The sequence below is a fragment of the Brienomyrus brachyistius genome, chromosome 11, assembly GCF_023856365.1.
Source record: "Brienomyrus brachyistius isolate T26 chromosome 11, BBRACH_0.4, whole genome shotgun sequence".
NCBI lineage: Eukaryota > Metazoa > Chordata > Actinopteri > Osteoglossiformes > Mormyridae > Brienomyrus > Brienomyrus brachyistius.
In genome coordinates, this window is record NC_064543.1 from 10812572 (window position 1) to 10839113 (window position 26542).

Here is a 26542-nt window from a genome sequence, read left to right on the forward strand (position 1 = left end):
GGCCACTGGTTCTTTTGTGGGAGGGGCTACAGTTTTGCCCCAATCTTCCATTGCATTATTCAGGAGTCTTTGGTCCCAATGGAAATAAGATGTAATCCGCCAATAGAGGATGTTTGCGGGACACGAGGCCTCTTGAGAGGGTGACAGATACTTTTGTTGTCTCCTCCTTGTGGAAAATTAGCAAGGATGTCTAAGAGGACCAGGCCCCTGGGAGCAGTCCTCACGCTGCTAATTCCTCAAGAGGGTCCACGCTGCTCAGAGACACACTCCTGGCCGTCCACTTCAGTGTGTCATGTCACTTTTTGGAATTTAATTGGAGCTAAGCAGTAACACACAGGCAGTTAAGTGCCACTTTTCCGGCGGCTGCTTTAGCCAAGAGCAAATGATAATGTCTGTTCAACATTTAAGAACCTAATCCGCCATTGGTCGCAGTGGCCATTTCCATTCCTTTGAGTCCATTTCTTTGTGTCTTTCAGATCTGTCATCAGTTCATTTTTAGCCCGTCCTAATGCATGCTTAGCCGTCCTGTTCATAACTCACAGCCGGCAGAGGACATCCTGCTGCACAGTCATGATCGAGCGTGCTTCAACGATTTCCTGTCGTCGTTCAAAGAAACTGTTTATTTTGCGATGTCTTGGAACGCTGACTTATGCAAAGCCTATTTGTTAGGCCGTTTAACAGTTAACCAGAGATGTAAAGCGACAGTTGATTGTTAACCTAAGAGAATGAATGCAGATTGATCTGCAGTACACACAGGGGTCTGTAGTCGGATGTGGTTTATTTGGCCTGCCTGCACAGCGGTAGTTATGCTGACTTAAGGTGCACACGTGCTTAATGTTCTGTTGTTTGTTCCCACTGGATCCTCCATCTGGCTCTCTTGTGTCTGCCCTTGCTTTCTAGGATGTTTGTGTGTTTCTGTGTTTTGTATGCGCTATACAGTAGCCAGAGCTGAATAGTCTTAGCACGTTTCAAATCTCATGTACATTCTTCTGATATCTGACTGTTAAAATCATGCACTTACTGTGTGTTTGCTCCTGTGCCTCCATGCCTGTGCTGCAACTGTTGCATGTCAGTTTTTTTTTTTTCTTCTTTAATCAGCTATCTTGTTTTTAAATTATGTTTCTGCTAATGTTTTGGTCCAAACTAATATGATTTTTCTTTTTCTGCTTTTTATTTTCATATGCACGATGTAATGTGTCTGCTTCTGATAGGGTGGGGATGGCTCATTTATATATGCGGAGTTTCATCCAGGAGGTGTAATCCTTGTGGTGGTGTTGCAGGGTGATTTGTAGAAATCAGGAGGGGAGGGGCTGTGCGGACAGCTGAGCTCTCCATTGGGTTACCCATGGGTCCCAGGGGAATGTCCTATTTAAAGCAGGGAGTGACCCCTGTGCCACATGATTCGGTCTGTCTGACGCGAGGGGGAACGGCACATGCAGAGAGCAGCCGTTGCCAGGCCTTCGGGGCAGCAATCTGAGCGGATGTTTGTAACAGACATTGGCCTTCTGCCTCCCTGGATCTCAGCAGGGCCCGTTTCGTATCGAGTGACTGGAGCCCAGTAGTCTGTAGTGCTTCTGTGGTACTGATTTTTGCTCTCTGGATTCATTGGTGGGTTTGATTTTGGTTAGAAAAAAGTGGGTTTACCTCTGTCCAGAAGTGAAATTCAAAGCCTTGCCGTGTGTGAGGGGCAGCAGCTGCCTTTCCCAGGTTTCACTCACTTGCTCCCTGCAATTACCACAGGACTCTGAATCCCTGGACAGCTGCATACAGAGTGCCCTATCTGCACTGTACCCTCCGTTTGACGCCACCGCACCCACCATACTCGGCCAGGTCTTCGACGTAGTAGAGGGCACCTACCGTGGGGACGGCCTGCGCTACCTGATCGACTTCCTGATTCCGGCCAAGCGCATCCTCCAGTGCATCCAGCAAGATGCCTGCGTAAGTAGCACGTGTGTAAGGTCTAAAGAGCACTAAAAACAGGAAAAACAACGATGGGAAAATGGATTGTGGATGGTTCCGGTGGTTATTTGAGAAGGTGACCCACGGGGGGTGCTGCCTGAGGCCCAATCCTCGATGCCTGTCGTTCCGTTTCGGTCCCTGTACAGCTCGCCTGCAGCTATTTCTGTTGCCCACCTGACCCTGGCAGGATTTTTTTTCAGCAGTCGTGATGGCTGAAATATTGGCCGACATGCATCTCACAGCTTTGCTGAGTTACCCTAATAAACTGGAGTAGTGCCTGAACCATTAAACCATTTAAACTTTTAAATAGCTCTAGTGTAAGGAAGAAAAATAACCTCTGATGCTCAGCCTCTTGCACCAGGTTTTAGAGCTCAAATGGCCTTCCGCTGTACCATGATCTTCTGCATGGCCATAGGCAGCCTCTTAGTAGGACTTTCTGATATTGTGTTCTGTGATTGGTCGAACACTGTGTCATTACACAATAGGGGAATGGTTTCCATTATTGATCATTTGTGCTGGCTTCAGTAATTGACAGTATTTGACAACAAATTATAATGATACGTAGTCTTATTTTTGTATAATTATGTATGGAAACTTTTTGGTTGGAGTAAGTTCAGGGAATGTGTTAGCAGGCTACTTCTAAATTTAATTCTTTATAATGTACCTCTATATGTAGCTGATATTAGTTTTAACAACCTTGCATTTATGTTTGTTGTGTTTTTGGTTGGTATGAGTTCCCTGCTGCAGTTAGTGTCCCTTTAAGTATGTTTAACACCCTTGACCAGGGTCCTGATTGTAATGGAAAATATCACTTTAGCATGGTGTTAGCTTGCTTTTGCTTTGATGGTGAGAAAATGGCACTTGTTGAATACCATAGAGACAAGAATGTGGACATTAAGAATATTTTTAACAAGCACTGTGCAGAACATCTCATAAGATCTTCAAGGTTGCAATTCCCTGATAATTACAAGAAATGAGAGATGGGGCTTGATCCATTATGATGGTAGGTCTTTACTAAGAATCATAACCATATGTCATGCTTTATGATACAAGTCTGATACTCTCTTTGAAATTTCAGCTGCTTTGGGGTTTGCTGCTGCACTTTGCGCTCATCATAGCAGATCATTGCAGGCAAATAGATCCTACAGGGACCACCTCTAATGATTTGTGTGCTGAATTAACACGTTATTGCCCGGTACTGGAATACAGAGGGGTGTTCTGTATGGGGTGTTTGAGAAGGGGCATCTCCCCTGGATAGCTCCACAGTGGGTCATTTCAGGCATCCCCCTTCATTATCATTGTCGATGTAAACCTTGAAGGTCCTACAAATTGCTAATGCTGTAACGGCATTGAAGCAGGCTATTGCTGGCATGTGTCTGCAAGACAAAGCGGAGTACTGGAAAAAGGGCCAAATCCGGATGGGACTGTACCACTGCACAGGCTCATCTGGAAACTTCTGGGGCTCTGTGATCTTAATCTGGTTATTTAAAGTAACCTCCGTACTGGATAAGGTCCCAGAAGTGTGTCCGGCCTGCTCCTTTTTTGTGTTTGGTTAAATGCTTAACTCCAGTAGATTCACAGAGCTGTAAATGGTTGATGGCTGTCCCCAGCCAGTCATGCCTCTCGCAGTCTCTCCTCCCTGTGGTGGTTAGTCATCTTGTTTTGCAGGAACACACACCTCATTGACTAAGGAAGTCTATCGTGCTTTATGGGTGAAAAGGGGGATTTTACATTTAAATCAAGTCTCAGCGTACTGGCTTGTTGTAGCAGTGCTGGTAGTAGGAGGAGTTTTGTTGAATGCTGTATCTAATAATATACCCAATTGATGAAGGACTTTATCCTCTGAAGGTTATTTTGGTGAGGGATCCCCAGTAACCCTTGTCTCCTTTTGGCTTCTCCCCACAGTCTGCGTTCAGTGGCCTTCTCTTCCGTCATGAGGGTTGGCCTCTGTGTGTCCACGAGAAGCTCATAATCCAGCTGTCCTCCCTGGACCGGCGAGTGCTGCGGCCCGGGGACTTCTACTTGCAGGTGTTACCGTGCTCAGGAAGTCCCCCGCACATCGTGCTGAGGGCCTTGGCTGGTGACGGACGGTACGTGGAGCAGTTGGAGGTGCCTGAAGTGAGCTACACCTCCATTTTCACCATGGCTTGGCTGGATTCGCTCAACCGGGAGCGAGTGGCAGGCCCTCTGGAGCACTGCCTGCTGGCTGCCGATGGTCACGTTTTCCGAGTGCCCTGGGAGGACGTGGTGCAGCCTGAATTCATCTATAGGCCCCCAATAATTGGGGGAGAGGGGCTGGACAGTCAGTCCATGGGGATGAATGGGGGGGGTTCAGACATTGCTCCGCAGGAAGTGGATACTCAGAGTCCGGAGGCTGTGCAGGCCCCAACCCTCAGCCAGTATTTTGGCGATGTGGACAGCAGATCAAATGGACTGGATAACGTAGTATTTGACTTGGACAATGAACAGTTATCATTGGAAAACAATGACAAATTACAGGAGGATGACAACAAAAAAGTACTGGAACAAAATGGCGAAGTCCTTGAGGAGACGGTTGTGCAGGACCCTAAAGACACAATGTTGGAGGACTCGGACCAAGAGGGGGAATATGTGGAACTGGCTGATCTTACTCTGCCTTGTTTCATCCCCCAGAAGGGATCATTGACTCAGTCTATAAGTCTTTGCTACAAAAACCTGAACAAGCCGAGGACTAGTTCACACAGCCAGACCACCTCTGCCGAAGGGCTTCTGGGCAGTGGGCATTATGGCCAGGCTGCGGTCTGTGCAAAACTCATAGAGGAGAACCTGAGTGATGTACCTCCCAGGCTGCCGCTTGGGCCTGCAAGCAAGCCACCAGGAGGTACGCGTGTGGAGGACACTGCCGTCGTGTGTGAAAGCAAGGTGTCTGTCTGCTGTCCTTCTGCTGAAAGCAATGGCTCACAGTCGGGATGCGTTGACGGGGCTGGTGGAGATAGTGTTCCAGACTCAGAAGTAAACTTGGGGCCTGCAAGCAAGCCATCAGGAGGTACACATGTGGAGGAGGTGGGGTCTCCAGACAAGGTGGAGGGAGGTGCTGGTAGCCATAGCTTGAGTGAGAGTAGCGAGGCAGTTGATGTGTTTCTCAATCTCGATCAGGAAGATGACACCAGGTGTGATGGTGAGGAGATGTGTCTGGTTCCTGTTCCTTTAGCTGTAGACTCTGACTTTGGGGAGAGATCCCAGAATGAGTCTGGGGCCCTTGGTCCTGGTCTTCAGCCAGATGCTCTAGAGAACTCTGGGACAGGATTGCCCCCAGCCGTGCTCTGCATGGAGGGCATGGGGGGTGTAGAAGAATGCCCAGGCCTAGAGATTGAGGGGGAGATGCTGAAGAGCACAGCACAGGTGTTAGCCCCCAGCGCGAAAACAGAAACTCCAGTGGAGCTCACCAGTGTTGAGGAAGCAGCAGAAAGTGGGCAGGTTGAGAAGAAGGATAAAGAAAAGGAGGAAGGGGAAGAAGTGCAGGGAGAGGTAGACAAGCAGAGCACAGGGGCTATAGAGATGGGCAGAGGAGAAGTGGGTGACGGCAAGGTTGCTGAGAGTGTGGCAGAGAATGGACATACCTCCTCCAGCAGCAGCACTCCCAGCTTGGAGGTGGGGGCAGAGCACAACAACTCCCTCCTGGAGAAGCCCTGTGGCTTACTCACAAACGGCCTCGAGGAGCGAGGGCTGGAGGATGAGGCTGAGGGGCAGGAGCCAGAGCAAAACCATGAGAGTGACAGCCCCCTCCACCTCAAGGCAGTGCCCTTGGACTCTCAGCCGCAAGGTACACAGTCATTCACACTGATTAAAGGCCCCCCGCTTCTGTCCCTCACCCATCTCTAACTATCAGCCTCACCTCTTCCCACATCCTTTCCAAGCACTTCTCATTCCATGCCAGTAAGTCCTACATGCTTGTATTTCTCAATGCTGTCTTTCTAAAAATGTCGTCTTGTCATACATCTCTCCCATACCTTCTCCTGCCTTACCCCCACCTTCTTCCTCATAATCTGGTCTCCACTCTGCCATAATACCTTGACCTCTTTTTTTAAGTATAGCTTTTTATTTTAAGCCAGTTTGTTAATCAGTATTAATCATCTATTTTCCAACCACTTAACCTGGTCACGGATAATCAGTTAAGTAATTTTATCTGAAAAGGTTCAGTTGAATGTGATGTACACTTGTGCTTGTTTCTTATTAACCTTGGAGTTAAACTGGTGTGGTACCTCCAAGAATTTCTGTGTATTTACCATAATCTCTTTCTAGCCTGCTTTGTTCAGATGGCATATTACCTGATAATAGGTTTAAGGAAACACATCTTGTCAAACCTTAACTCTGTAATAGAAAATCATGCCTCATTGGAGGTAGAGCCATCTTCCTACCTTTCATCCAGAATTGAATAATTATTTGTTTTGTTATCATGTTGATTGGCTCTAAGGATTGCATTTCTGTTGTTTTTTTCTGCTCTGGGGAATCATAGACATTAATATTGCTTTTCCATTTGATATATTCACCCTCTGATTGCTGGGTTTCCTCCAGTGCGTTCTCAGAGCCCAAGCCATCATTTCACCGACTTTGATGGTACCTCTTGGGGGGCTGGGGGTGCAGCATAGCCGTATGCCCCATTTCCTGCTCCTGTTTGAGAGGAGCATTGTGCTGGTGTCCCCTAGGGCCCGCGTCACCTGGCGGGGATTTCTGTCTGCTGATATGCGTTTTGTCTGGGTGATGCATCTGCTCTTGGATGGTTGTGTCATAAGGAGCATTTTGTAATGTGAATGTTGTTTTTGGAAAGCATTGGTTTATTGGTTGTTGTATAATAAGTTGCAAGGTAACTGTCCTGCTCTCCGCACTGATTTGCTTACTGCTGTCCCACAATTGTAACAGATTGAGGTGTGTTATAAAAGTGAGCTTTGACCTAGGAAACGCATTCATGCAGCTGAGTAGTCCATATTCTTTGGCATTTAAAGTTTGCTTGCCGGACAGACTGTTTTGCGAAGCCCTTGATTGGGTTTTTGCGAAGTCTCTTTTAAACAAATGACCTTTTGAAAGGTTTTAGTCTTTCTCAAAGGTTTTATTTTCAAAAAGACAAAATTGTTTCAGAATTGGATGTGACTATATAGGCTGTCCTGCTGTACAGTCATTTTTCTTTTATTTGGTTTAATAGTAATACAGTGTGGCAGGTCTCCTAATGTATTTTCCAGATGTTGTACTTGTCAGATCTTTGGAGAGGAGCAGAGTGTAGCTGAAGTCACGTGACCTAGCGTGCTTCTGTTTGCATCAGTGGGAGTTCTTGCTTCCAGAAACTAGCAGACCAGTAAGGTTCAGACATGCTGGTAGGGAGGAATGGAGGTCGCAGTCCCGACAGGTGGGAAACTGGGTTACCAAGAAGTCAATGTCTGCAGTATCTGACTGGGCATAAAACAACAGCAGCATGGCCTTTGTGATGGCAGTGCACGGCTCCGGGCGGCAAAGGGAAACCTGTAACTGATGACCAGTTATCCAGACCCTAATGCTTTATCTGCATGGACTAATAATCTAGATAGTACCATCAAAACTGGACTGCTCATTGCTCCTCTAGCCTTTGAGTTGTGAATTTGCAATGAAAAAGTAGCATTTGGAGTTTTAAAAGCCGCTGTTTTAATAGCCGCATTTCCTTCTTCATTGTGCTGGTGGGGGGGGGCGGGGGGGTATGAGTTTTGTGGTATATTCGATTAATTTTAATCACCCGGAAATAGGGTTCTTGATTGTCTGTATATATGGTTGTGTGCTTGGTTTTAATGAGTGTGTCTATAGGAATTGCTGGAGACATCTGTGAAGCACTTGTTCTGTTTGTGCATGTGCCTGTATGAGACCTGCACCCATCCACATATCGCTCTGCTATAGGGGGGGAGCAGCAGAGCCCAGCGCCCACCCATACACCCTCCTCTGCCAGGGAGCCCGCAGGCCAGACTGCCATGCAGGAAGAGGTGGTTTCGATGAAGCAGCAGGATACTCCCTGCCTCCCGCCGGCCTCCTGGAAGACACACCCCACCCTCGCCGAAGCCCACAAAGTCAACACAGATGTCCTGAGCTCTGGAGTGCTCTGTCTCACTGGTGAGTGTATGTGTGCAGGATCCTAAGTAACATGCAATGCATTACAACCTAAACATGTAAATAATTCGTCATTTTGGGTGAAGGGATCCATATCTGTAATTTTTTTTCACATCTGAAAGTTGGACCACTTGGCTGAATTGTAAACACTGGGATACAGTTGGGAGCATGAATGTGGTTCTGTTGTTCTGCTAACGTTCTGTTAACAGCTAAAGAATGGCCTCATTGAATTTATTTAAAATGTTGTTTCATATCTATATCGCTGCTTTGTTCAGCTGTGACCCTCCTGTTTTTTATATATTGCTGCAGGGACAAGAGATAAATGTGGGCGTGCCCTTGTCACTGTGACAACCAGGAGCACTGTTTGGTTGAACCCAGACTGCAACAGCGGTGAGCTGGTGCGGATCCTGCACTACTTCTATGCCACCCTCAGGTAGCCGCCAGGCCTGCACCTCGTCACCTTGTCCCTGAGCGTGCTTTTGCTCGCATCATCACCCATCTCCAACCCACCCCTCGCCCCCCCCATGTGTCTCTCCGCATCCTGCAGGAAGGAGGCACGCTCACAGGGCCTGACAGTTCTGGTGGATGCCAGGCGCTGCTCTCCTGTTCCTGCCCTTTTCAAGGCGTTTTCCGTCTTGCAGGTGAGTCGGATTCTGCTCTATTTATGTTGTCTTACACCCAGTGATTCGTGTGGTAGTGTGTCTTGTTCTGTGCCTTTAACAGTAACCACTCGCTTCAGGGTATAACAGTATTCCCCCTGGGTTTTGACTCCACCCCTTAGAGCACCTGCCGGCAGTTGAAGCTGACGTGAAATTAGTTGATACAGTGAAAAGGGTGTGTTGGTGTAAAGATCTGACTTTTTAACGGGTGGGTCATTTATATGGGACCTCATTTCAAATTTTGCATTGTCTTAATTAGATTTGGGCCAGATCCCTGAGGGGTTGTACGTTATATTTGAATATCTAATAGTATAATGGCAATTACCCAAAGATATGAAATATTCAGGGGCTCACAAGATGTGTCACTTTGTCACTATGACAAAAGCCGACTGGAATAAACAAGATGAATTTAACAGAGACGCTGAATGGATTTATGGATTTATTCCACACACGGTTTGCCCTGTATGAATAGAACGTGACCTCTGGTCATGGCTAGTGTTTGGTAAACAATGGTGTAATATTTGATTAGCAGGCAATGGCGGTCGCTAACTCGGGACCCCGATGAATGTGCCCTGCCTGGAGACAGAGGCCCACCTCATTATTTCTGTGTTTATTCTGCTGCCAGCGTAACTTGGAGATTGATCCAAACCCTTGGCTCAGGCTGCGGGGCTGTGGAAAGCAGCCTTGTATCACAAATTAAATGCCGAGACATTTTAAAAGCGGAGAGCTTTCTGCAGCTGGTAGGGAACACTAATCCGGATGCTTTTAAATGCCATGCTTGCTTTTCCATTTTTATTTTATGACTTAGGCATAATGGCGAATCCTTTCTTCAGGGACTTGGGTCTGTTCATAGAGTTTCTTTTTCTAAAGTGGATATTCAGAATCCTTTGAGTTTGATCCAGCCAAGGTCATTGGTTTTGTTCTCAGGCAGGTGTTGAGTAGTCTAGGCATAGCACAGAAACACAGGGTTAAGCAATGCAGAGTGTTCACAGATAAGCATCGCTTCCTCCATGGGGGGGGTACATACTGTTTGTCAAAGGACACCTTGGCTCTGTGTTTCCAGCCCAAGAAAGACACATCTGACCTCTACTCCATTCCGGGTCACCACTAACAAAGACAGGGGAGACGCCCTGGGCTCTTGTTTCGGCAAGGATTGCCCCTGGTTGGTCCTCTGTAGGGACAATAAACCAAGATAGCATCTTCTTTTTAGAGCACAGTTTACTACTGACATTGTAATCTTCTGCTGGCTTCATTTATCATTCGCTGATGATACCGTGACCTTCTGAGTCTTGTATGTAATGGGAATAGTTCTAGTCATTTAAAGGTAAATGTTATTTTTTTTTTTTTGCGTCTGTCAGGTGTACTGGGTTAGGCTTAGCCGAGTCAGTCCATGGTCGGGTTGCAGCACAGACCCGGTCGGCCGTCCGTCACCATTCACCACTTCAAAGGGAGTCCTTCATACAGAACGCTGCTCTCTGATAGGCTGTGGGTTCTGTGTTTTTGGCATGTTGGGGTTGCGTTCAGAGAGAGCAGCATGCAACTCAATGGGTATTGTTAGCGTAATGGGGTAAAGCTGAAGGGACACAGACTGACTCCTAAACCAGCTCGTGATGTAATGGTATTGTGAAATTTTTTTTGACCACTGAAATGGGTAACACAATTTTCTTGAAGTGGTCAGCTTCACATAGTATAACAATAGTGGGTATTGTTTATTATGCAAGCTTATTGGATTTGTAGTCAATTTTGGGTCGCAGTTTTGACGGACACGGAGATACTGGAAGGACGTCTCGTCTCTGTGATGTCTGGCCTTCTAGGAGCCATGTCTGCGGCTGCGGTTTCTTCGGGGGTGGTGGTGGTGCTGGGGGGGGGGGGTTGCCTTGTAATTCCCTTGGGCTAGCTTCCGATGAGGCTCATTAGTACATTGTACTCTTACTCTGTCAGCAAACCCTGCCTCTCCTCTATACAAAGGCAGTGTGACTTTGTTTCTCAGTGCAGTCGACTTCCCTTACTAAGAACCCTGTCTGTGTGCTTTAGACATTTTCACATGTTATGTAAAGGTCAGCCACTCTCGAACCAGGTGCACTGCATCAAACTCCTGCTGAATCAGGTCATAATGATAGAAGTCATTTAAAAACATATATACAACTGCCTCCCCACTATCCTTTGAATATTTCTTTACTGTTTTATTTCAGTGACATCACCATATTTCAGAATGACAGCACACATCTCATTTGTAAATGTCAGAGGGGGTAATATGGAAGTAATGAGGCTTTCCTGCCTGTAGGATACACACTGAGTCCAAATACGTGCCCATAAATTTAAAAAAACGGAACGATGAGGAGACTTTAGAACTGCCAGGGTGGCTGAATGGGGGAGGGGGTCCTTTCACATGACATTCAGAGCCTGAGAATCCCGGAGCTGAGGCAGAAGCCTCCTGCACAGCACATGGTGAACAGAGGGTCACCTGAAGAAGGGGGTGTTTCAGCAGGTTTTTATTTTCTCTCCCTGATAGGAGGGGGCACCCGGCTGCATTAACACAGTGCTGCTGCTGTCTGACAGAGAGCTGAGATCATGGCCCGAGAGACCCCCCACCATACAGGTAATTCCCTGTGTCTTTCAGAGCCCTCTCCTAGCCTGCTCCCCAATGCTCGCCAGCTTGGTTCAGAATATGACCTCACCCTTAGGGCAGGCATGATAAAGGACTCAGCATGCCCTGAATTCCTCATTGTTTGTTAGCTCATTTAGGAAGATAGCGGGCTATTTTAAACCTGGAGTGGGCCCCATTAATCTCACTGTAAGCTTCCAAGAACACACTCAGCTCCATTGATCTGTGGGCAGTACTGTCATGTCAGCCGCAGGGAGACCTCTTCTGTAGTACGAACATGTTTTTGTGCCATATGTAGCCCGAATTCTGAGGTTGAGAGTTGGAATTAGACCAAGCAGAGAGGTGCTGTGAGATCTCCAGTACTCACACCATAACTCTTGGTGCTGCCCCTCCCAGTTTGAGGTCCTTACCTCCCTCAAGGCCCTCCACAAGCACGTGGACAGCACCCAGCTTCCAGCTGCCTTTGATGGAACCTTTCCCTACTGCCACAGAACCTGGATCTCCTTTAGGATGGTCAGTTGAATTGTTTGAGCATCTTCATTTGTCACCTGCATGGTGGTTTCAGAATTGATCCCTGTATCCCTCCAGAGTGATTCTGCTATAAGCAACGCTGAGGGATGTGGGTTTTAGTCTTATTTATGACATGATAATGAACATGTATTATGTATACATTTGTTCCCTTCAATTGTCATTTGAATAAACTGTGTGAACACTTATGTGTATAACAGAGAATATTTTTGGTGGGTTTGTTTATTAGTATGGTGTCGCGTGAGTGGTGTGGCATCAACTGATTGGTGTAGAAGTGACATGAGACTGGTGTGATGACATAATCGGTACGGCTTTGTCATGGTATTCTGTGTGTCTCTTCCTCCCCCCAGAGAGTGGAGCAGTTCACCAGCAGCTGCCAGGACACTATTGTCCTTCTTAAGAACGCTATTTCCACCCTGGAGGCAGCAATCCTGCCACCCTGCACAGAGGTAACCAAGCTATGCCCATTCTGTGGCACTGCCAGGCTGACAGTCCATTGTATTGCTGAAGCTGCACATGGCCATTTTATATTACTCTAATATAGATGCTTATGTTAAGAACTTGTAAAGTGAACTATGGCAGGAAACTTATAGAAAATTGTTCCTGTAGTGACAAAGAGTTGCTTTTGATAAAGTTTACACAAAAATCGACTAATGATACATCTTTAGGAAGTATGTGATTAAATTCCTCGCTGTTGGGAAGAATGGGAAGAAATCTTATAATGTGTGTCAAATTGTTTTTGAGAAGTAACCCAAAGTGAGTGGGTAGGCTGTGTAGGAAATCTTACCCAGAATGCTCTCAAAGATGGAAGTGTGTAAAGATTAGATTTAAATAAATTGAGCGATTTGGCTTCAATTCAGTCGTGGTTTATGATTTTAATTTTATGGGTCTTGTATTGATTCGTTTGACCTTTCGGTGTCCATCTGTGTTACTGAGGAGCACATGCTGTTCTCCAGGGAGGGGGTAATTTATGGAGGAGTGTTTTAGTTAAGAAAAAGACAGAAATGGGGGAGCGCTTTGAAGCAGGACACATCTGTCAACAGCCATCTTTGTGATTACAGTATTTTTGCATGTGGATGGTGCTTTTCAAAGCCTCCCTCTTGGTCAGATTTGTGTGTTCTTCCTGGAAGGTGTGTGACAGCTGGGTCTTAAAGGAGGTAAAGTACTAAACATGAAATCTGGGGCCCTTCAAATCCCACTTTGGGATTAAGGATTAGGGGGTCTGTTGCCCTGAGGCTGTCAATCAACAGGCAGGGAATTTGTGCACACATACTTTGCACACATGCACACATTCACACGCAAAAAAGTGGCATGCATACCTATTTAGCACTATCTAATGACAGTCCCACCACACTCTACACACATGCATGCACCACTGACAGTCATGCACATGCATTTAGCTCAATCTAAATACAGTCCCACCACACTGTATACACTCATGCATGTGTGTGCCTGCATGCTTGCTTTTCGTCATACATGCATGCCTTGCTGCTCTGAACCTGTCAGACAATGCTGTGTAGCAGTCTAGTCAGTCTCGTATTCCTTTAAGATATTTGACGTTGTGCTGACAGCGAAAGGTGATCTAAGTGTGTAATTATCGTAATTACAGTGTAGTTAGAAAGGCCGGCATCGCCCACTTGCCATGTTTTTTTTTCTTTTGTTCCTTTCCATTGTTAGGTGTGTGCTGGATATGTCAAAATTTCACAAATACCTTTAAATAGAACTTTGGGGGGGGGGGGGGGGGGGGGGTGCTGTATCACAAATTGGAATAACCTTGTTAGTTCTCCAGATGTCATGGGACTGTCCCAGGATACCATGCTTGTGACAAATGCATAACAGGATTCTTTTTTCCCTGATACCTCAGTTTGGCCAGATGTTCTGGTTCAGCAAATTCATGGGTCACAGAGTGGTATTAACCTTTGGTACAAGTCTTTGCGACAGGTGGTGCGTTTGAGAAAGTGTGAGAAAGCTGGCTTCTTTCACAGCAAGACTTTGAGTTGTATGTTATGGAATGCTTTGAATTTATAATGCGGAAGCAGCTGTACCCTGTTAACTACGCTTAACCCTCCGGAGTCGACGGCATCGTCGGTGATGCTGCGTATCTTTCTCGTGTTTTTCAGTTCATAACTCGTTGAAATCTTATTGTAGAAACGTCAAAAAAGCACTGACTAAATCTGTAATCTGTCATATTTTCAAGACGTCCATTGTCGGAAGTATTAAAGCTTTTTAAAATTAGGTTAAATCGGCAAAAAAGTAAATCATGTCACCTTTCTTTGTTTTACCTGCATGGGGGGGGGGGGGAGTCAAATCGCATTCGCATGGTAATATGATGAACGACGCAACGGTGAAGCACGATCCAGATACATCCCCATCAATGGCATAAAAAGGGGGGGGGGGGGGGGGATGTGGCCAGGTGTGAATGGCTCATACATACTCATGAGAGCTCCTACGTTTTCAATGCAAGGAGCCCAGAAATAGTGACATGAGTTTGGTTCTTCTTATTTATTTATCCAACTGAATGTTGCAACTACATCATCATGTAGCCAAGACTTTGGTGATCAGATATCTGGGATCAAAACAAACTGCCAGCATTGCTTACTATGTACTTTTATAATGTTTCTGCAAATGTTCCAGACTGCATTTTGCAATGTTTGTACTTTGAATTACAAACTTCACATAAATCTGACATATTTACAAAGTGCATTAAAATAAAGATGTGTATAATGCCAAAACAAATATATAAGAAATACTTTATTTGCCATGAATTAAGTTTATGATATTGAATGAAATGTGTGACCAAGCCCCAGTCAGTGGAAGTGTGTTCCCTACCCTTAGACCTCAGAGGGTTAAAACCAGGCGATCGACCTTTGCTCTTCAATTTAGGAATACAGTACAAATCACGGATTCACAGAAACCCAAAACAGGTTAGGTAGGTCTCTCTCCAGATTCTAATTACTTCAATAAAACAATTAGTAGTTGTGACAATGACTGCGCGAGGACTGGGGTGGGGACATGTGCGGTTGAGAAGAACACCCAGTATGTTTCCAGGCATTGCTGCAGTCTGGAGAGATGGCACAGGGATTGGGAACTGGCAAAACTCACTGCTGCCATTTGCTTCGCCCAGGAGGCCCAAGTGGTGCTGTGCAAGTGCAAGGACTTGATGCGCAGTGTCCTGGAGAACGCACACCTGGCACAGCTGCAGCTGGAAGGGGGTGCGGCTCTGTCCCGTCTCAGGAAGGAGAGCGGCATGGGCCTCACGGAGGACCAAAGGTAACCCCTCCCTCTTGGCATCCTGGCTTGTAATTGGCTGCTCTGTGGGAAAAGAAACAACACATGATCAGTGACCTACTCCAGGAACTGCTACCTAAAGTAGCATTTCCTTCTCTGAACGAACTCTGATATTTAAGGTGAATAAGAATAAGACATATTTTACTGGAACAACTTTCAAAATGCATGCTTGTAGCAGATATAGACAAGTGTCAATCTCCAGTTAGCGTTAGCTGTGTCCACTCTGGAATGCGAGTTTGAGTTTTCCCCACTGAAAGCCAATGAGAACATTCTTATCCACAGTGGCCTGAATTAGTGCTTCCTCTCTGTTGAGATTCGACCTGCTCTTAATATCTCTAGCTTGTGTGAGAGATATGCTGCTTTTTCCCCATTTATGTTCCATGTGCAACAAGTGCCATATCCTGCTTTACGGAATGTGCTGGAACCTGTGCCCAGCTTGTTTTTGGAAGACTGTAATGTACAATAAACAAAAGCGTCATCTGTGAATACAGTATTGCTTTGGGATTAAAGAACAGTTTGTATTGCAAGCTTCTGCTGGGGAGCCTAAAGATTTTCAAGGTGACACCCTCGCAAGAACTGGTTTCTTTGGCTGTAAATGTCATTCCTGCTTTGAAGGCTCGTCTCTTGCACTTCTGCCTGTGCTGTTCTCGAAACCCTTTGAACTGTTTCATGAGGTGAAATTTGAACCACCATCAGAACTCCTAGGGGCTCCATACCAAACTTTGCTCACAAAAACAATGGCAGGTTGTGCAGGTTTGTTTGTTTGTTCTTTCTAAAAAACCTTAATGTCAGTGGGCTGGAGTTTTCTCCCCACTTATCAGAGTCAGATAGGCAGTGTAATTCTTTCACAATGAGAACATCTGAGGAAAATGTTTTCTTGGCTCGGCCGCCGGCCCTGCAGTGCCTGGGTAAAACGTCAGCCAAGCTCCTGTGTGGCAGGAAAGCCTCAGGCAGGACTTGAGAGGTCAGCATTTTGGATGGTGCTTTGGAGAACCGAAAACCTCCAAATGCAACCAAAGAACTCAGTCCTGTTATGATCCTTGGCGTCAGAGAAATGACGCTCAAAGAAAGGCTTTTAATCTCAGTGCTGTTCTTTTGGAATGTTTTCCTATATGCACTGTGATTATTGTGATTATGTTTGATGGAGAAACTCCTCAGTTATTTATGATTCTTTTGGGATTTTTACACCATAAAGCTTTGAGGTTCCTGGAGTAAGAGGGGCTTTGTGAGCTGTCATTCAACCTACTGACTTTTATCTTTAAAGGCTTTTTGAGGCATTTTTCTCATACTTTAAAAAGGTCACATTTCATGAGTAACAGCATTGTAGTAAAGAAGTCGATGCTATATTTATTGTGAAGCTTACATGGTAACCAACCCATCTTGGGATCTTAGTTTGGTGTTTGCTGTGAGTCACTTCCTGGTATTGAAAGGCCTCAGTGTTTGCAAACAGCAAGCATCACTTTCAACGGAGGTCAAAGCCATCCGCTTCTAAGAGAGCGGGCCGGCACATCTGTTGCCTGGTGATTACGGCCCATGTTAAGCGAAACTTTCATCACGCGTTGGATTCCTGGGTAACCAGCTCCTCTGCCCCATTAAGAGCTTATCAGTGCTTTTCCTCCTGACGCTGGAATGCTTTTGAAACATCTGGCTTGCTCACGAGTCGTTGATGTTTACACTGGGTGTGGAGAATGACCAAGCGCGTACCCACTAGACAGTGGGAGCAAAGTGGCACTGCTTCCACAAAGCGTCCATTCACTGCCAGGGCAAATGCCGTGACTCACCCTTCCTAGGTTAAATACACTAATTATTTCATGGCTCTGATGAAACAAGTGAATCATGGTCTCTGCTCATAATTTCTTTTTCATTTTAAACTTTCTTCAGGAGTTGAATGGAGTCAGTGGCCGCAGTTTAAACAATGTAGTTTCCTATTTGGACATTTTTGCTATTCGGCTTAGTACAAGTTACATGAGTTAGGAGGAAAAGGCCTTTAGATCTTCCTCTGGGAAATCCTGATTAAACCGTCACTCGGGATGGTGATAAACACCCAGTGAGGAAAGCTTATTCCTTTTGCAGTGTTGACGTTCTGTAAGCACTGCTGGTGATAAGGCCCTTTTCAGGGAATGAGCCTCCAGTCAGTCAGGGTTTGTTTGTTCTCCTGGCAGCGGAGGGGAAACCTTGACTGCTCCCCTCTCTCTGCCTTCTTGCCCCCAGCCCTCCCACCTTCAACTGTACTTCCCCTCTGCTGGAAAAATGGGGAAAGTAATATCGCCCAGTATAGTTTGTTAAATGCTGGCAAATTCCTTTTTTAAAAGAACAGAAAAGAAAAATCACAGGCTGAAGACAAAAGCCCTGGCTGACAGAACGGTCCGATCGGGGCACAGACATTTGCATAAGAATGGAGCTGAAAACTTCCCAGTGGTCAATGGCCCGTTGTTCTGCAAGGTTCTGGCCCGCTGTTACCCGGGCTGCACAGTTGTGGTATTGGCCATTAACTTTGATTGATTGTTGATTTTATGTCAGGCAATGTTGCTGTGGATTTTTTTTCTCCATGTCCCTTCTTGGGCTTTACATTGTTTTGGCCAGGAACCTGCTATAGAACCGGACATGTCAGGCACAGAAGGTACAGTCAGTTGCAAGAATAACCCCGTTCTGTATCAGTATCAAGTTCATTATGGATCTCTGTTGCTTTAGTGTTAGATCAGTAGAAATGTTGTCTGTTGGAATTAGCAGCCTTGTGATGGTGTCCCACATGAATTGTGTGGTCTGCCCTTCAACAGGGGGTGATATCAGCCAAACATCAGCTGACTGTTTAAGGGCTGAAACTTACTTCTCACAAATTTCATGAATAATATGTCATATTTGGTTGCCAGGTGTCTCCGACAGTGTATTTTTTACCTTTAAAAAGTATAAATGCAATGGCGTACGAAACATGTATGGGCAGACATCCAGATACAAAAGCGTCCACGAGCAGAACTGGCAAACACAAAGAGGCAAACAAACAAACGCACGCGCATAGTCACACAGTCACACATTCAGGGGCACAGTGGCCTTGTGTGTGTGCAGAGCTGCGCTGAGGGCAAGGCTGCAGCGCGCAGGTTCTGCGATGAGGCGCCCGCCTCTCTCTCTCGTTCCGAGTCTGCGAGCCTGGCATACCAGCGGGCCCATCTCGGCCAGGCTCAGGGAAGGGACCACATAACATGCTTCAGAGAGAACTGATGCTTCCTGTTGTTAAGGACTGAACACAGCCGTGACTTTTATGGACACGTCTTGCTCTGGTTCAAAAGCAGAGTCACCTTGGCCAGCTGGTTTTTCTTAGAGCCTTTATTTCTGTGGGCACCATGACCGGCGCAACGAGCCGGCAGCCAGGCTGACCACGACTCTGTCTCCCCCATCCCCCCAGGGATGCCATCGAGGCGGTCAGCCAGCTGTACGAGCAGGTGGACGAGCTGGTGCATGGGTTGGTGAGGGTGTCCAACAGGCGCACGCAGGAGCTGGAGCTGGTCATGGAGTTCAAGAGCCTGGAGGAAGGTTTCCAGGAGGTGAGCTGCAGAATGGATGTGTATCAAAGGAGCTTAAGCAGATACGCTGTAAGTGTGACTGTAAAGAAAGCTGAATGGGAGACAGCCCTGTGAGAACTGCTGCTTTGCAGGGTTTGGAGCTGACACGTAAATCTTCTGGGCCTCCTAGACATTTATACAAAGGTCGTGTGGAACATATTAATGAGGTTTCTCGTGACCTGGCTCAAAGAGACAATTTAGGAGCCTGGCTGAGAGAATAATCATTGTAGCGACCCTCATCTAGCGATGCGTCTTGTCATTCATTGTGTGAATGAATCATGTGCGTTTCGAAATCAGGTGAGGGGCTGGATTGAGGAGGTGGGGGAAAGTCGCCTGAAGACCCTCAGTGAGTTGGGGGACTCTTTGGAGCAGCTGCACAAAAAGCAAGCCCTCTTCAAAGACTTCTACTCCGCCGCATACGTGAGTCTGTGTCCCGACTTGATTATACTGAGGTACCATGTGAATGTCTAATGCCGTACTCCGTCCTGGGGCGTATCCCATGGAGGTAAAGCACGTAAGCCGTGACCGCTCCTGTGCCACCCATGGTTTATATTCCGGCATTTACAGGAGCACTGCAAGAGCGGGGAGTCCCTGCTGAAACGGCTGGAGCGCTGGGAGGATGTGAGCTCAGCAGAGCTGCAGGTCTACGAGGTGAAGGTGCGCTCCTTCTGGGTGCACCTCCAGGATTTCTCCCAGAGGGTGGAGGACACCAAGGATAAGATCGACAAGACCGTCCGACTATATGAGTTCTTTGACAAGGTAAGAGCCATAAGCGTGCTCTCTGTAGAGGTGGTGCTTTGGTGGCATTGTCTTCGTGTCTGTGTGGGATGAAAACCAGCTGCATTGCAGGGCAGATCATGCGAATTACACAGCTCTGCTCCAGCGCTCTGATGGATTTCTCATGGTAGCTTTCTTCAGGAGGCCGTTCCTTAACGTAAACTAGCTTGGGACCCCGAGGGTGCTACTTCTCCCACCAGATGTTGTTATGGAATGCAGATGTGCAAACTGCTTTGGATGATAGTGCTACTGACCATGAGTAGAACACAAGACTCTTGTGTGGTCACTTTGATTTGTCCTTGCAAGATATGGCTCCTATTACATATTACTGTACTGCTGTGCTTACTGTAGTCTATATATAGATTTAATCACCATATATGCATTTGATTTGTAGTCTTCCTTGCAGTGTTTCAAGTTCAAAGTAATTGCAATTTTTAATTCATGAAGGAGCCTGCAGGATGTCTGGCAGCTTTGTTAGTGTGTGTGACTTCACTGCAGTCCAAGAACAATGAATGGTTTCTAATTGGAATCTGTCCATTCTGTGTGCTTCCATTGTATCCCCATGACTCTGGTAGCCAGGGCAATGAGTGAGTGACAGTTGCACACTTTCCTCAAATTCGGTGAAAAGCTGTCAAGTTATACTCCGAATTCTTATGCTGTATTTTAGGCGTCGGCACTGTTTATTAAATTTACACTTTAAACCCAAAAGAAAATATTGTTCTCGAAAATGGGATGTAGTAACTAATAGAGGTGAGGGGTGCCATAACAACTGTATTGCATCTATAATCAGTTAACATGCACTGAGTCAACAGTGTTTGATTAAAAATGGACGCATTAAATACAGGCTGCTGTTTTGTGTCAGTGAGATCATCCCAGCGCTGCTGGCTAATGGGTTCCATAAGGTAGTGATTCAAAAGCTGCTTTTTTGTTCAGACTGCTGTATAACACGGGGAAGGGCCCAGACATTTACAGCATCGTTGTAGGATGTAAGCATCGGTTCTGCAAGAAGACCCACGCTGGAGGAGATCCATGCAGCCAGGCTGGGTCAGGTACAGCGAAATGCAGGGTCAGCTTAAACCTGAAGCTTTGTGCTGTTGTTTCAGTTCAGATTAGCAGCCCACAAACTCTGCCTGAAGTATTAATATCTCCATACCTTTCTTCATGTGAGTGCTGGTGAAACTGCATCTGTTGCATATGAGTCCCTGAATCCGTGTCCTTAATTCCTACCTTGCTTGGTACCCTGCATATGACTTATTTGACTACTTTGACGTGTGCTTGTAAAAGTGTATTTTGGACTCGAGACGCTCTAGTTGTGCTTCTTTGTGTCAGTGCTGAGGCGTCACATGGAGGATTCCCCTGAGGAGCGGGCTGGCCGGGCTGCTCCCTCCGACGAGGCCCAGCATGAACGCCGCCTCCCTGCTGACCCTGACAGCACGCCGGCCGCGTTCCCTGCGCATGGGGATCCCATGCCATCTGTTAGCTTATTGAACTGTGACATTAATCCCAGTTGTTTTCAGGGCACAATGCGTGCTGATAGCTTAGCATGCATTTGCATTTAGATGTATTCAGCACTTGCCCCAAGCATATTGTACCCAGACATGTTTACTAAATTGTTCAACAAGTGGAGAAATTCTGTGGAAAAAGCATCAGTTGTCCTTGTCGCTCGGTATTGTGGGAAACAGAGTGACATGGATGGGGTCAGGAATACTTATTCCTATGGGGTCTGCTCTGTTACACTATATTCTTCCGGGCTTATGTGTCTACATAGGGGCAAATTTCTTAATTTCCTTTTATCAAAATTTTGCTATGACTGTGTATACAGGCTGGTTATGTTCAAAGAAAGTTGTCCAAGTTCTCTAAGGAAGTTCTGTGGTATGCAGCATGCTCCATGTGGTGAACTGTTGGATGGTCTTTCAGTCTGCTTTTTGTGGTGAGTCATTACCCACAATTCCCCACGATAGAAGAAAGTAGAGCCCGTTAAGGTTGCTTATGGTGAGAAGCAGTTACCAGACATGGCTCTCTGACTAGCGCTCAGCTCCTTCAGAATCGTGCTCAGAAGGTTGCAGTGAATTGAGAGGAAGTTGGTCCCCAGCGCTGTACCCCACTCACACCAACACTGGAGTGTGCATTGCCTCTTACAGGTCAGCCCAATGGTAAATATACAGTATGAAAACATATCTGTAAATGGGTTAGCAGCCCCTAGCTGGGCAGAGGGACCCAGCTCCGCTTTCTACTCGTACACACATTTACTCACAAAGCCCTATGGACATGCCTGGGTGGATTGCCCTTAGGCCAGAGGTGTCAGGTCTGGACTTGGAGCCAGCGGGCTGAACCGTGACTGTCTCCCCACAGTGGGTCTGCGACAAGCCCCCGCGGGCACGGGCCGCTTATTGTCCCTAACCCTGCGTGCCGCACTGACCTCCTCGCGGGCCAGATGGGCTCAGCCCAAGGAGTACGGAGTCACTCGAGTGATTCCTCACCGCTTGATGTGTCAACAAAGGAAAAGTGCCAGGTTCAGCAGCGAGGCAGACGCATTGGAAGGAGCTGCTCTGACTCGACTCGAATCCAGATGCCTGAAATATTCATTTGTTTCATACATTTAATAGGACTTAAGTTTTCTAACAGAGAAATATTTCAGTAATATTAGGTTATTTAATCTTTTTTAATTGTTATTGTTGAAGTAATATTATACACTTGAAAGCTGTCAGTCATCTGAATCATAACTATTTCTGTATTATTTTTTCTTGCTGGTAGCTCATTATGAAGTCTGTATTTGGGGAAATTTGACTGGGGAAATGGGATTAGCCAAGCAGCGCAAGAAAGACGTTTCTGCTGAAACTGGTTTTGTGTGACCCCACTGGACGTTTGACCGTTGTCCCCTGCTCTTCAGGACACGCAGCTTGCTGGTGCCGCTTGTCGCTCAGCAGGACCTTTCACAGATGACCTGCTGGCCACCCCAGCGACCATCGGCTCAGTAATTAAGTGCTGGGCTTCTTCTCATGCTTTGTACACCCGCAAAGCTGGTGCCAGGGTGTCTGACCTCAGGTGGGCCACCAGCTCGGCAGCGGAGTTATGGGTGCGTGCTGAGGATCGATATGGACATCAGCGCCGATCATATGCAAGGCTCTCGGAGGAGTTGCCTCTGCTTTTGCTCCTAAATTGAATATTGGGAAAAATTAGCATGTGAATGTGAAATTAGCAGCTGAATAAGAATGGTGTAGGCAGCTCAGGCCGTCACTGTTAGAAAGCAGCCAAACCTACACTGCTCGTCACAGAACAGCCCCGTCCATATAGCTGGCCCATTTCAGCCCTAAACGGACACATTTGACGATCTGTGATACAAGCATAGATCCATCTGGTACTGATTCATGTATCACGTCTGTCTGGTCATAGTCGCTGGTTTTCTGGGGCCGGTCCAGTGCCAAGTTTTACCTCCACTCCTCCTTCCCCACTCCAGTTGCTTTGTAGTGCTGTGACAGACACCCCTCTCCCCCCAACCCTCCACCCACCAGCCCCCCCTCCCCCCCCCCCCCGTCCCGTGACTGGAGGGCTTGCCCATCTGCTATTTAGACTAGCATTTGCCTGTGAATTGGGGAAGGGAGCATGGACGGGGCCTCTAGGCGCTGGGGGCTCAGTGCGGACTCGGTGTGCAGCATGACGGCAGCAGCAGTTCCATGTGCTGCACCGGAACCAGAGCAGGAGACAGTGACTAGCCGGCGTGGCCAGGTAGGACGACCTCACGGGGCTGCTGTGGGCCCCTAAGAGGGTGATCGATTTAGCGATTATTACATGCATCTCTGCTGATATTTTTCATTAATACATTGTGATTGGTGGGTTGGTTGAACATATTTTGCATGATGTTGCGCATTTGAGCTAATGGTGGATTGGGGGCTCGCATGCTGTAGATCAGTACGGTGCCCGCTGACAGGGAACACCCCCAGCACCAGCTGCTCTGAAACACCGCATGGCATTTGTCTCTTCTAAACCTGAACACATGTTAGACAAGGAAGCTGACACCAGGCAGCACCGCCGTGTGCTGTACTGGGATGATCTGCTGGTCTAAAGCCGAGGCTCCGTCTGTGCCAGTGACCTGCGGGGTCTCGTATACTCCAGCGAGGTCTTCTGGTCCTTTGCTCAAACAAGCATCGTTTTTAATGTAGTCATTCAACCAGGAAAATGGAATCCACCCCTTTTATATTTTGTAAGCTGATGTGTTGATTACTTTTTTCACAGCTATAGCTGGGGGGCTGTATTGCCCTTCCCCCCCCCCCCTTTCCTAGCTCTGTACGTCTCGCAGTACAACTTGGGGTGAGCTTCTCTGTTTGATGTTCGTCTGCGGAGTGTTGCAGCTGTTCTTTTGGGTGGGGGGATTGCGTGTGTGCGTGGGTAACAGGGCGTGTGTCTCCCACAGAAAACTCTAAAAGTGAGTGAGGAATGATAAACGGAATATGGAGATTTGTATAAACAATTTTGGTGTATAAACATTGAAATGCTATTGTTTAGAGAGGCAGATGGAGACTTCAGATTATTCCAAACTGGAGGGAATACAGGCCATTCACTGGATGTTTATACATAGTGACACTTGTCCACTCTGTATAAGCTAATAGGTGTAGACATGCCAGGAGACATTCCAGAGGGGAATTAAACACCCCCCACCCTAACCCCTTCCCTTTCATCTGTTGGACTCCGAATGCTGGTGGTTTAATTTAGCTGAACTTACTGGGTCAGTGGGCACCCCAGAGCATACTTCCAAAGATCCTGGAGACTGGGTTCAGGGGTCACCAGAGTACATCTGCTGCGAACCCCGCGAGATGCAGTAATCGGCTGCCGTCTCTTAATTGTGGCCCGGATGACTTCATTGTGTTTGCAATTCTCAGCCCAGAGTTAGGAAGCCTAAGGAAGCTCAGGCAAGGCTGTTGTGTCTGCTTGCCGTCTCAGCGCTGAAGGGCATTGGGCCCAGTGCAGTCGTGAGCCTGCTGGCACATCCACAGCACCTGGAGGCATGAAGAGGCGCACCCGGGCAGTCGGCGCAACCGCGTAACAAGACGCTTCTGTACAGGCGTGGGTGTGAGGATCTTGCCTGCGCTCCGCACACCCTGTTCTTCCAATCCCCCCCTCCACTTCCTGACACACAGACTCTGTGTATAACCCGCAAGCACTTTCAGGTGTTTAGGGTTCATCGTGTCAAAACCTGTGTTGATTCATACTGTCCTATTTTTTAAATCTGTTTTACTGATGTGAGATAGAGCTCAGTGAAACCTGCTCACTCTTATTATTTTGATGCCATTGGTGGAAAAGAGATTCAATAACAAACCAGCCAGCTATTCACCTTCCTTGCTGCTCCTTCTTACACAACCCAACTCATATGGAAATGCTGCTCATATGAGCCCAGGACCCAGGCAGACCTGCCCGAGGCACAGTTCACAGGAAGCCCTACCTGCTCAGCTAATGAAGGTAGATTATGAGCTTATTACGGTCCTCACATGAATGGAGGGGATATCGCTGCACTGGGTGCGACTGCCGGGTTGGTAACTGTATTTTCCCAGTCATCATGAGCTGCTATAAAATCAGTGAACCTTATCTCAGTGTTTTTTTTTTTTTTTTTTTTTTTTTTACTATAGGTTAGTTAGTAAACATCTGCTTCTTATTTGCACACCAGTAGCTGCCTCTAAAGGTACCAGCAAACAGCATGGGGGGCGGGGGGGCACTGCAGGCTGAAGAGGAAGCAATGGACAACAATGAGCGAAAAAAACATAGGACGCATTTAAATGGGAAGTCAAATGGGGGGGTAGCTTGTGTCGAAGTTTGCCCATTGTGGTATGGGAGCCGAGCAGCAGGGGCTGCCCAGAGGCATAAAGGCCAGGCACACTCTGGAGCCACACGAGGAATGAGGGCTTCCTTTCTCAGTCCAGCTGCTGCCACCCCAGTCCCTGCATCCTCCTGCCCGGAGCACGCTCCCTCTCTGACCGGGGACCCTCCTCCCGGCCAACAAAAGGGGGTCCCTGGGGCGGTTTCTCATGGAGGGTTTTCTCACTGCAGCCAAAGAAAGCAGCACTGGCACCTCCTCACTGATCGCTCAGTGCTTAATGGACATGGTGTGGATGTTCTTACCACGAGAGGTGCTCTCACCTAGGTCCATTGATTAACTAACCCGAAATACTTCCATTTAGCATCCTCCGTGTTTTTCCTGCAGCATTTTCCAAAGCTTTACCAAAACAGCAGGCAGTTTCTTAAGAGTTGTTATGGATGCAAGTTCCTGCAGATTCAGTGTGTATGTTAGCGGGAATTTTAACGGCGTGATCATTAGTCTTAGAAGGAAAATTCAGATCAGGAAAGCAATTGGCTGAGTCACAAGAGATTTGTTTTCAGATGTGCCACTGGGATTTTTTTTAGGGAGGCCTGACCTCGCTGTGTGGTCCACCTTCTCCTGACTGAGTCCCCTTTCCTATTGTATTGGTGTCAGGTCATATTTATCAGCTACTCTCCTAATTCTGTACATGAACAAGAACGGGAGCCCTACTGGTATCGCTTCACTCATGCAGGGACATTAAGACCTCGGCAGTCAGCATATCCAGTCACTATATCTGTAATTAGTCTTTTAGACCCTGCATGGAGTGTTTTCCCACAGTAATTTTTCTGTACAGTATGTCTTACTACCTGTTTTGGTGAGTTTTGCTGTTAGAACCACCTTGTGTTGTTTTTTCCAGTAGAGTGAATGATAGTAGCTTCTCAAACCTTCAGAATTGTTTGTCGTAGCAGAGGAGGAATTCCAAGGTTCTCTTACTCCTCTCAATTCAACACACTTTTAGAAAAACGCCCTTAAAGGTGTTCAGTTATTATATCAGACAATAAATAAATAAATCCAGGCAGAAAGCTTCTCCAGTATGCCTTGAAGACCTAATTTATACACGTGGACAAAGGCTGGAGGCTCGGCGAGGGTCATCCCGTCCTCTTCCAGCCCACTGGGACTCCTCCTTTTTGCCCATACGCTCAAAGGAATGCTGTCCCTTTTGTGGGCCCTGTGAGTGGAGGGTGCATTGTGGTGCTTTAGAGCTTTGCTCCGC

At 47.0% G+C, this 26542-nt stretch overlaps 1 protein-coding gene across 5 annotated transcripts in view; it reads left to right on the plus strand.

Moving 5' to 3' along the window:
* plekhg4 (pleckstrin homology domain containing, family G (with RhoGef domain) member 4) overlaps positions 1–26542 on the plus strand; it is a 64486-nt gene that overhangs the window by 29603 nt on the left and 8341 nt on the right. For 4 of the 5 annotated variants that reach the window (XM_049031539.1, XM_049031538.1, XM_049031540.1 and 1 more), the window contains exons 2-13: positions 1741–1938; positions 3865–5761; positions 7858–8067; positions 8374–8497; positions 8612–8705; positions 11236–11322; positions 11725–11841; positions 12207–12305; positions 14981–15126; positions 18545–18683; positions 18999–19121; positions 19269–19460. In XM_049031539.1, coding sequence (XP_048887496.1) covers positions 1741–1938; positions 3865–5761; positions 7858–8067; positions 8374–8497; positions 8612–8705; positions 11236–11322; positions 11725–11841; positions 12207–12305; positions 14981–15126; positions 18545–18683; positions 18999–19121; positions 19269–19460 — 3426 coding nt within the window. The remainder of the gene's footprint in view (positions 1–1740; positions 1939–3864; positions 5762–7857; positions 8068–8373; positions 8498–8611; positions 8706–11235; positions 11323–11724; positions 11842–12206; positions 12306–14980; positions 15127–18544; positions 18684–18998; positions 19122–19268; positions 19461–26542) is intronic. The other variant, XM_049031542.1, reaches the window with a different exon arrangement.